Genomic DNA, 11,764 nt, shown 5'->3' with positions numbered 1-11,764 from the left:
AGAGAGTCAGCCCAAGGAATAGCTCACTCAGGATCTTGGAAAAACTAAGGACTTGGTGACATTTGAGTTATCCTGACTGCTAGTTCCCCAAATGGCCAAAGCACTGAAAGAAACTTACAAGTTGTTTTGGAGTATTTGCACAACGTGCAGTAATGCAGCAATTTTCGCCATCTCCTCGTTATCAGGCAAACTAGTACATCGAGATCATTCATAGTTTCAACCTTAGACTGTGCAGCTCTCTGATGAAGTCATAGCCTCACAGAGCTGGGTTTCAGTGGTTATGTGATAAAAAGCAAGGATTAAGCAAAAGTCAACACGGGACAGGAAGTCAAGGTGACAGCGCCCACTCTGATTTCAAGGTTGAGAAACAATGATGTCCAACAGGCTCACACACCCCGTTAGTAAACAACTGTGATTATTTAAGAGTAAAGCAAAAGTATTTTCAATACATGTGCAGTTTTTTTCAGCGTGCTCTTTAGTTGTTAGAACAAATACTTAAAAGTTGTTTGAATTTAGCTACAGTATTTAACAGATTTTTTAAAGATTTCGTTTGGTTGCTGTGGGTGTTTGCTTGCTTGCCTGGGGGCACTCTGAAGAATTATTGGGACACTAAGAACACCAGAAACTGAGACTCTTCGGGGCATTCTGCTCTGCATCTTTAATCAGAGCTCAATGCTGTTGAATGTGAATTACCTTTGGGGGACTTTAATTAACTTTTCCGTTGGTAACTTTAAATTTTCCCTTGAGGGGGCCGGGGAGATGGCTCAGTGGAATAAGCGCTTCTCTGGCAAGCACAAGGACCTGAGTTCAATCCCTGGTTCCGAAAAAAAAAAAAAATTCCCTTGAGAATAATCATTCATAAATGTTTAATATTTTATACAGCTTCAAAATCAGCATTATTCATGTAGCCAAAATATGGAAGCAGCCTAAATGACCATTGAGAGATAAATGGATATGCAAACTGTGGCAATATGTACAATAGACTATTTTTCAGTTTTAAAATGGAAGGAGATAAGAGGCTGGTTGTGGTGGTACATACCTATAATGCCACCCCCTGGGAAGCCTAGGCAGCAGGACAATAAGTTGGAGCTCAGCCTGGGCAATTTAGCAACTTAGTAAGATCCTGTCCCAAAATAATGAAATATAAAAGAGCTGGATGGGGACTGGGGAGATAACTCAGTGGTCTAAGTGACTGCATGGCAAGAACAAGGACCTGAGTTTGATCCCCGGTACTGCACGCCACTGAGACCCCGTCCCAGGCACTCGAGCCAGCCACCGAAACCAGGTATGGTGGTGCATGCCTGTAATCCCAGCACTGGGTAGGCTGAGACAGGAGGATCACTACATCGCAAGACCCTGTACCAAATAAATAAATAAATGATTTTTTAAAAATTTTAAAGGACTTGATGTTGCCAGTGTGAAGGCCCTGGTTTCACATAAAGTTCTGAAAACAAGAAGGAAAGGTATAGGGAGGAGGAAGATGAGAAAAAGAAGAGTCTGATGCATGGTACAATGTGCATGCACTTTAAAGACATTATGCTGGGTGAAACAAGTTACAGAACAAAAAACACTGCATGACTCCTCCATTCTGAGTCCTGAGAATGATCAGATTCACAGAGACAGGAAGCAGATTGGTGGCTTCCAGGAGGAGGAGGGCCTTTGAGGAGTTAAGTGTCTAATGGGTGCAGTTTCAGAGTTGGAAGATGAAATAGAGAAGGATGGTGGTGATGGTTGTGAAGGCACTTCATCCAAACAGAAGCTCAGATCCTACCCACAGAGGTCGCCACTGGTGGTGGTTGTGGCATTTCAGGGTCTGGTGCACGGAATCTGCTTGCAACTCAGGCTTTTCCCTCCACAACCACCTATCTGTGCCACAGGCCTGGCCTTCCCAGCCTCTTCCTCTCCTTCCAAGATTCTTGCTCAGGACTTTTTACTGCAGCTCATCAAGGGGAATTCGACTGGCATAGACAGTACTTGGATACTCCTTTCCTTTCTTCCTTTTAGGAGAGGTAACATCACTACAAGGACAAACATGGTACACACATACATATGTCATGGATAATATGAACATCATTCATTCCTAGAAAAGAAGGAACTTCTGATCCACGCTACAATGTGGATGAATTTGGAAGACAATATGACAAGGGAAATAAACCAATTAGAAAAATGACAAATACTGTGTGATTCCTCTTATATGAGGTCCCTAGAGTTGTCAAATATATAGAAGTAAAAAGCAGAACAGTGGTTTGCAGGGCTGGAGGTGGGTGGAAATGAAAAATTGTTTGATGGTATAGTGGACTGTTAACTAGTGGTCAACTTGTTACACCCATCTGAATTGAACTAGTGTGGTGCTGTGTGTGGGAGGCCCCCCTCCGGGTTGTTGCCAGCAGCGTAAGAGGCAGAACTGGAGATCTGGGAGAGGCTCTTAGGGAAGCTGTTTGGATAAGCTGTTAGAGCTACTGGACGCTGCTGGTTCTCTTGGGTTATTCTGCTGGAGGACCTTGTCATGCTGGCTTTCCTGAAGAACTTAGCTGTTCTTATTGGAGGAGGAGTTCAGGACCTCATTGTAGATGAGAATGGCTATGACTCACTTTGGAGGAACTCTGGTCCTCACTGTGAGCATCGCTTCCTGACTCTGGAGAGAAAGATAGTGCACTGCCCAGCCTTGTGAAGAAGATTATCACGTTGGCTTTCCTGATGGGAACTCAGCTTTCCTTATCACTGGAGGAGCTCAGGACCTCACTGTTGCTGAGGATGACTAGTACTTTTGGGGGGAGGTCTGGTGCTTACCTTGAGCATTGTTTCCTAGCTCCGCTTCAGCTCCCTCAGGCAGCTGGCACAGGTCCTTCATTGAGCTGGCATAGACTTTCTAGGTTCTGCCACTGAACTTTGGGCCTTCTCTTTTGGGCTGTAGCTTTTCAGCTGGACTCATGCAGGGTATTAGGATCCAGGCCCTCAGCTGGATTCTTTGGTCTTTACTGTGTGGACAGATTTCCTGCACTCTTCTATATGAGTCTTTGGGTGATTCATTATAAAATAATCTTGTAAAATGTCCCCTTGCAAAACCCCCAAACCATGACAGATGGGGACATATCTTCAGTTATGTAAAATTCATTTTGTTTTTTGAGACAGGGTCTTAATATATAGTTCATCTGGCTTGGACTCTCTGTGTAGCCCAGGCTGGCTTGGCAGGTGATCTGTCTGCCTCAGCCTCCCAAGTGTGGGGATTACAGGCATTCACTGCCAGGCCCTCTGCAAGTGGTATCAATGTTCTTGGTAACACTGAATCATGTAATGAAAGTGGTTAGGATTGCAAATCCTTTGTTACATATATTTTCCCACAATAAAACTAATTAAAGGTTAAATGTAAATGGTATACATATATACACATATGGCTTTTGAGCACTTGAATGGCTAAAGTCAGACTCAGCTGGCATTTGAGAGGAAAGCCAGGTCCTATAACTTACAGTGTCCTAGGAAGCTGCAGGACAGGGACATGGGCAAAGGAAGAGCAAGCCAGACCTGAGAAGGCTGACAGTTAGGCCAGAGGAGGAGGGGGAAGGGGTGTTTAGAAGCCAGTTGGAGTGTCCCAGCCAGTTCAAAGGCAGAGGCAGACAACTTCTGGTGGGGAAAGCCATCCCAGCATCCCACCAGAGGATCAGACCTGCTGTTCCCTAGGGGAACCAGTGGAAGCTGTTCCCATTGTTGCCTAGGAAGACAAAGTATCATTTGATCACAGAGACATTTCCAAGGGGTCCAAATTAAAGCCAAACACCACCTTATGCTCAATAAATAATAACATGCCATGTTCATAAAGTGATCATCACCATGGCTTCCATGTGTGAAGCATCCATTCTGACTAGCTCTTTTAGCTCTGCAGTCTGCCACCAGCCAAAAGGCAAGCACTAGCCTGGCAGACATGTCTTCTCAGAACACCTGCCATTGCCCATCTTTGTTGGAAGCCAAAAGTCCCACCCTGATGGCCCATGTGAAAGGACACAGAACCAAAGTTTGGGTGCAAACATTTCTCAAGCTAGGCTGAGATATGTGCAGAGGGATGTAGTTAGGATCTTGGGGAAGAAGGAAAATAGGGGTGGAACTTGGAACGGGAAGATGGGGCAGAAAAAGTTTAAAAGAAAAAAGGGAGCAGGGTGTACTTATACGCAGTGAAGCTCTACTCCACCACAGAAAAGGATGCACTTGACTTATTCAGACATAAATGGAAGCAACTTGGAACCATAACATTAAGTGAAATAAATCAGACGCACTAGTTTAAATATTGCATGGTTTCTCTTATATAAAAAACCCAAAATATAAAGAGAAAAATAAAAAATAATGGAAATTTCAGCAGATGTTTTTCAAGTAAGAAAGGAAATGAGAGGGGCCGGGGGAGAAATTGGATAAGAAAAAGAAGCTGGAGGAAAAGAAATGGAGAGACAGCAAAGGAAAGGGGCGTAACAGGCGCAGGGTGGGAGGGAGGACAGAAAAAGACATAAGCTTGTTATGTCCATGCGCCAACTCCTCAGGACAGTGCAGTCATGCATCACGGACATGTACTAATAAAAATAAAAATTATTTTAAAAATTAAAGGAAAAGAGAGAGAAGGGTAGTAGCATACACTGATAATCCCAGCATTCTGGGCAATGTAATAACTTGGCAAGACTCTGCCTCAAAATTAAAAATTAGAGGAGGACTAGAGATGTAGCTCAGTGTGAAAGTCCTGGGTTCAGTCACCAGGACTGGAAAACAAAGAGTCTGGATCAAAAGAACTAATTACCGTGTGCCGCAAGGATGCCTCTCAGACAGAATGCATGCTGGGACAAGGATGCACATCTCAAACTCTTACAGGAGGAGGGCAGACTGCCCCCCAGTGCACCACTTGGAGGGGAATGCTAGCACTTCAGCAGCCACCTTTGATCACTGGATAAGAGACTTGGCTGCTCTGTGTCAGCTGTGTCTTTGGTTTCTTATAGCGTCACTGAACAGGTTCTGTGGAGTCTCCTGAAGCTGTGATAAGGAACCTAACCACCTCGGCTATAGAATGTCTGCAGGTTCCCTGACTCCTGTTGCAGAAAAATAATGTTGGGGACATGTCAAAAGAGGCAAGAGGAGGATTTTATTAGCTAGAAATTAAAAGGCACACACTCAAAGGAATAGAATGTGGGTGCTCGAGAGAGGGGTACATTATTTCCTGGAATAAGGAACACACATGCTTCTCTTCATGGGTAGAAACCCTGGGATAAGTACCCTCCATATTATAGGTATAAGCCCAGTTGTTTTTTTTTTTTTTTTAAAGATGGAGAACTTAAGCATTCTTTGAATTCTCTCAACCTGTTGCTTTATCCTTGGATCAGCTTCCTGTTCTTTACTTCCTCAATTAAGCCAATTTACAGACTTGGAGTGTTCCTAAGGGATTCCTCAGAGATGGGTCTGGAAGGAAAGCAGCCTGCGTTTAGCCAAGGGAATGCTGAATTGAATTGCCTCGTGTGACTCTGGGTAGCAGAAGTTGCAGTCTTCTTCAAAGTACAATTGTTTAAATGTGATTTCCTTGTCCCCTTCTACCTACCTTTATTTCTTCTGTCCTGCTACGCAAGCACTTGATCAGTTATTCAGGGCCATGTGCAGAGATTCCAGCATTGCTTTAATGCTCTGCTGTTGAAAGCTTGGAATTCTGAATAATTTTTTAAAAGAGTCCCCTTCATTTAGTAATGAGCCATAATTTATACCGTTTACTTGTTAGAAACCTCAAAGAGTTGTTGCATCAAAATTTTGGAAACACTTCTATGCTTTGACTCACTCTTCCTCTAACTGAATCTAGCCCTTATAACTGTGCTGAAAATAACCGAGCACTTACAACTGCTTTTATTTATTTATTTATTTATTTATTTTTGGTGGAACTGGGGATTGAACTCAGACCCTTGCACTTACCAAGGAAGTGCTTATTCCACTGAGCCATCTCCCCAGCCCCTACAACTGCTTTTATATTTCAACAACTTGAGGGAAACTTCCCTGGTGGAAAAGATCCTTCATCTTCCATGCCTCAGTCTTACATGGTTTCCTTTCTTTAAAGCCTCTACTCTCTTCTCCACTTTCCTTTCCCCTGAAGGTGTTTTTCCCCCCAAACAGAGGATTGAACCCAGAGTCTTATACATGATAGATGAACATTTGACCACTGAGCTATAACCCTAGCTATAATATTTTATTTTATATTTTATGCTGAGACAGTATCTCAATGGGCTGTACTTAAACTTGAGATCCTCCTGCTGCAGCCTCTGGAGTAGCAAGAATTACAGGTATGTACCACTGTGCCCTGTTGCAGGGCCTCACCTCAGAATTTAGATATTTGGTTCTATTATATTTGGAGCAAAGGAATGGGGAGGTATTGTTTCAATTTTTATGGGATGCAAAAACACTGGATGTGGTGTGGGAGGCACTAAAAAGTCTTAAACATGGCTGCTTAGGACTTTAAAATCTACCAGCTCAACAGCAAATGCCAAGGGATAATACAGAGGGAGGCCGGGGAACCTGCCTTGAGGCTCCATCTCTCATGCCCCACACCCCCCTGGTGACACAATGCTGTCCATCACCCTCCTAAACATCTGTCCTGCTTGGCCACTTCTCCCTTTAGTCTCTGGATCTGCAGAGCTCTAATCCAGAGCACAGCCATACCTTACAGATGGCACCCTCTCAGGACCCTCTCTGCAAATTCACTTTCTGTTGTTGGATTATTAAACATCCACTTTGTAGAAATATGCTTGACATGACATCCAACTCACTCACTTAAAAGGTACAATTCATAGACACTTCTCAAAAGAAGTACAAATGGTCAATGAGTACCAAGGAATATATGAAAAAATATTCAACAGCTTCTGCCATCAGGGAAATGCAAATCAGATGTACAACGAGATTCCATCTCACCCAAGTCAGCATGGCTAAACTCAAGAATACACACAACAATAAATGTCAAGGATGTGGAGAAAAGGGAGCACACTCAGAGTGTGGGAGGGGAAGTAAGTTAGTACAGGCACTATAGAAATCAGTATGGAAGTTCCTCACAAAACTGAAAGGAGAGCCACCATCTAACTAGCTATACCATTCCTTGGTGTATTTCTAAAAGATAAGTATACTATGGAAATACCTGCATACCCATGTTTATTGTAGCTGAATTCACAATAGCCAAGCTAGATGTTCATCAGCAGATGAATGGATAAAAAAATGTGTTATCTATACACTGTGACAATTAAGCTTCAGTGTCAGTTCCACTACATTAAGGGACTCTGGGAGAGAAGACTGGATCATTCACTGAGCAATGGCGTTTGCAGGTGAGGCCCAGGTGGAAGGGGGTCGTGGGGGAACCTTGAGACAGTTCACTTCTCCACTGTGCTCCACCTGAGTGCTATGCTTCCTTGCCATTCTGAAGCTAGCAGCATTGGTTCCCTACCCCCTGCTCTCATAGATGTTCCTGCCTTGAGCCAGTCAACCAGGGACGAAAAACTCTGAAACTGTGAGCGAAAATAAGCTTTCTTACTTGTGTATGTAGGGTGTTTAGTCTTAGCAATGAAAAGCTGGCTACTCCATCATAATGCAATCTTATTGAGCTATAAAGAAGAACAAAATCATGTCATTTTCACTAAAAGCAGTGTATTACATGTTAAGTAGAATTAGTCAGACTCAGAAAATCAAATATCACATTCTTTATCTCATATGAAGAAACTAGGGGGACAAAGACAGATGTGAGGGCAGAAGGAAGACTATTAGAGATGAGGATGGGGTCAAGGGCAGGGGGAGGAGAAGGGAGGTAATGGGAGTGTGGTACGTATGTATGAATATGCCAAAATGAAATTCAGAAATATAACTAATGTGCACTGATAAATGATAAATAATAAAATGTACAACTCAGTGCTTTTGGTTTACTGTATTTTTTAATGTTGTGATAAATTTATATGACATAAAATTTGCCATTTGAGCTATTTTTCTTGTGCAATTCAGTGGTTATAATTATGTTCTAAATGTGCAACTATCATTACTATTTCCAAAACCCTTTTGTCATCCCAAAATAAATTGGTTGTTTTTGTTTGTTTGGGTTTTTGAGACAGGGTCTTGCTATGCAGTTCAGGATGGTCTTGAGCTCACATATGTAACCCCGGCTGGTCTAGAGCTCATGGCTATCTTCCTGCCTTTGTCTCCTGAGTGCCGGGATTATAGGTATGTGCCATCATACCTGGCTTGAAATCAGTATTTATTAAGCAATAACGCTCCATCCCACTCCCTCCAGCTCTTCTGTATGTAGTCTTCACTCCACATTTTTCTAGCCTATTTCTTATAAGTAAACTCCTACGCTATTTGTCCTTTCGTGTCTGATGTATGTCTTTTAGCACAATGCCTTCAAGGTTCTTTCTTGTCGCAGCATGTACCAAAATTTCCTCTTTTGCTGAATAATCTTCCACAGTTTGCTTTTCCACTTATCTACTGATGGGCACCTGGGTTGATTTCACCTTTTGGCTACTGGGAATAATGTTGCAATAAATATCAATGCGCATGTATCAATGTGAGTTCCTGCTTTTGATTCTTGGGTAGGGGGTATGGAATCCCTGGACTCACTTTTGATGTCTCCAGTCCACTTGTTCTCCACACCCACAGAAATCCTTCCCTCCTTTTCTCCTTATTCTCTCTCTCTCACTCTCTCTCTCTCTCTCCCCCCCCCCCTTTCCTTCTGCTAGGAATCAAACCCTGGGCATTGATCCTCTGCTACACTTTGCCAACACTGGATAAAAATACCGACTAAGCAAGAATTCTGGATAAAGCTGAAAGTGTCCCATGAGACCACCAATTTCCTGAGCTTTGATCTGCTAGACTGTCCAAGTCACTTTGCCCTGCCCTCACCCCAGACTTCTCTCCATCCTTCTACAGGGTCATGTTCACATTGGATTTCTACATACTCGTCCCTTTTGCTAAAATATTCATCTTCCACAAACACCCAGCTTTTGATATTCTTGGGAAACTCTTTCTATCTTTCTCATCCATTTCGCTGTACAATTTTCCCTAACATCCACCTTCCTCCGTGTACCCTCTGTTACCTGTAGCCTCCTATTTCTTGACTCTCTGTTCACCAGGCATTAAGTTTCAATATCTGTCTTCCCCCGGTAACAATGCTTAATATTGGCTGAACACTTACTATGTTTCATGCTATTATTAATGCACGTCACCATATCAGTTTAACTCCTTACAGGAAGTCTGAGGACTTAACAGACAAAGATGTCTGGGGTGCAATCACAGTCACAGTGACTATGCTGGCCTGACTAGAAGCTCCTGCAGACCCACACACCTGTGCTGCTGGCCCCTAGCTTTCAGGCAGTCTGTTTCCCTCCCTGCGTGGCATCCCCAAACCCCTAGCACAGATCCCAGCTTACAACGATCTCCAGTTCATATCCAAACTGGATGAGTGATTGAGTGGGCCCAATAGAAAGACAAGAGGGACCTGAGTTTCGAACAAACTGTATTTACCTAGTGACTCCTGCGTGTTGAGCGTGCTAACCATCTCCTGCCCCTCCCCGCCCCCGTTTCTCCTGCCTAAAAAGTGCGCATTAACAGCTATGCCCCAGGGATACAGAGATGGGTGGGTTTTACTTTAATGTGAATTTAAAAAATCATTGTTCCCGAAAGATTGGGTCACCGGTCCTCAGACAGGAAAGGGTCTGAGAAGCCCAAGGTGGCAGACCCAGCACCCGTGGGAGTACTGTAAGGAACCCTAGGTCACCCGCCCCGCCCCGCCCCGGCCTTTGTGACCACCTCTGAGGACAGCTCCAGGGCTGGGGAGGGCCTCCCCGCCCCCTCTGGGGCGTCTGCAGCGCTGGAGCCGGCCTGGCTCCGCCCTTGGGCCTCATTATCTACGTTTCCGCGGCAGGAGCGCCTTGAACTTGGCAGGCCCTCCCCGCGGTGACCGGGAACACTTTGTACCTCCCCGCCGCCGGCACCGCCCTGCTCGGGCGGGCCCGCGAGGTCCACTGGCTGGGGTCGCAGTGCCTAAGGCATTCGCGCAATTGGCACAGCCCCGGGGCTCCCACGCACTTTTCCTGGGTTCTGGACCTCTTAGCCTTCGGGCTAGGAGTCCAATCATGGGTTTCCCCCGCGCGTAATCAAGAGGTTCATAAAGATGCTGTGGCCCATTTAAAAACAAAGCCCAATTATTAGCGCTCAGGGACTGTTTCTGCCGGCCCAGGCGCAGGTCCGCCAGCGCTGAGGACAAGCAGCGCTCTGAGGAGGCTTGGTCGGAACCGTTCACAGCCCTCAAAACTGTTTGGAGATCACCCCGCCCCGCCCACGCCCAACGCGTTCCTTCCCGGGTTGCAGCGCTCAGGCAACCCGCTGAGCTCCGTCCGTCACCTAATGGGTGAAATGGGGTCTGCTGCGCGCATATTACCGAGGCCGCAGCGCTGTCCTCCAGCGCTAGTCTCCTGAACCCCGCCTTCCCGCCATGCTCGCTCGCTCGGCCCCGGAGCGCCCCGGCTGCACGCGCGGCACTGGCTCTAAAGTGCGTCACGGGCATCAGCGAGCGGATCTGCCCGGCAGGGTGAGACTGGCACGGGGCCAGCACAGGCCGGGCCACAGGAGTGCAGGGCCGTCTCCCAGGCTGGGACCGGGGCGTGGAAGGCGCTCAAGTTGCGCAGGCGGGGAGCGCTGCTGGGGGCGCCCTCCCGGCCAGGCCGCGCGCCGGCGACAGCCCTTTTCAGCTGCCCAGAGCGCGAAGGCTACGTTTTCTCCACCGCCCCCTTCGCTTCTTTCTGCGCAGCGACCGCGGAGATTTCCTCCCCGGGAAACTACGCGGATTCTTCCCGGGTCTCCTCGCCCCGCCCCAGGTCTCCGACCCCTCCCTTTTGTTGGGGATCCTGGGCTGGGTAGAGTCGGGAAGGAGGCTCTAGTAGCTTGGGCCAAGAGGCGGCCGGGGTCTCCGCTGGCCAGGAACTCTGCCCGCCATGTGACACGGTCCTCCCCGCCGCGATCCCCCACCAGTCCCACCGCGCCGCTCACCATGCTCCTGCCCGGACACGCGCGCGCGGCGCTCGCGTCCCAGCCCGCGCAGCATCCCGGCCTCCGCAGGCAAGTGGAGCCGCCGGGACAACTCCTGCGCCTCTTCTATTGCACTGTGCTGGTCTGCTCTAAAGAGATCGCTGCACTCACCGACTTCTCTGGTAAGAGCGCCGCTGGAGAGCCCTAAGGTGGAGGGCAGCTCCCAAGGGGGGACTGAAGTTGAAGCGTGCGCCTGGCAGGTTTTCTGGTCGGTGCGGAGACGTTGGCTTATAGGTGGTTGTGTGGGGGGCGGCAGCAGTGAGTCCTCCTCGAGAAAAAGGGTATATAATGCATTTAGAGTTTCTCTTCCTGTACTAACCTGGTCAGTTTCCCTGCGTCAGCCACCCGGTCTGTCTGAAGCCCACAATGCCCCTAAGCCAGCTGGGTGCTGCATCCCACACTGGAAGATACACGTGTTTGTGGTCGGGAAGCTGAACTTAGTTTGCCACCCACGTTGTTAGGGTGCGTCCCAGTCAGCTTGCTAGGTGCTCAAGTGAAGAGACTGGCGCAGGTTACATGGCTGTCCGAGAAGGAAAGGGCAGGGCGAGAAGTGGGGAGAGATGGGCAGATGCCCATAAGAAGACAGGGAAAGTACTCAGGGGTCTGACTTTGTTGCCAAATAATGCCAGGCTCCCTCCCTGTGTCTGATCACAGTTCTCTCTCTCTCTCTCTCTCTCTCTCTCTCTCTCTCTCTCTC

General features: G+C 46.9%; 1 protein-coding gene across 9 annotated transcripts in view; it reads left to right on the top strand.

The window, feature by feature from the left end:
* Positions 1-9,987: 9,987 nt before the first annotated feature.
* The window catches only part of Eva1c (eva-1 homolog C), a 115,865-nt gene continuing 114,088 nt past the window's right edge, over positions 9,988-11,764 (top strand). For 2 of the 9 annotated variants that reach the window (XR_002818962.1, XM_023705592.1), the window contains exon 1: positions 9,990-11,189. Coding sequence is in view for 8 of the 9 variants with exons in the window: in XM_023705592.1 (XP_023561360.1) it covers positions 10,475-11,189 (715 nt within the window). In the remaining variant the exon portion in view is untranslated. Of the gene's footprint in view, positions 11,190-11,764 lie in introns of all 9 variants that reach the window. The other 7 variants (XM_023705586.1, XM_023705585.1, XM_023705590.1 and 4 more) reach the window with 6 other exon arrangements.

Source organism: Octodon degus, unplaced genomic scaffold (assembly GCF_000260255.1).
Source record: "Octodon degus isolate 3935 unplaced genomic scaffold, OctDeg1.0 scaffold00225, whole genome shotgun sequence".
NCBI lineage: Eukaryota > Metazoa > Chordata > Mammalia > Rodentia > Octodontidae > Octodon > Octodon degus.
Note: the sequence above shows the minus strand (reverse complement) of the source record. Positions and strands in the feature narration are given on the sequence as shown.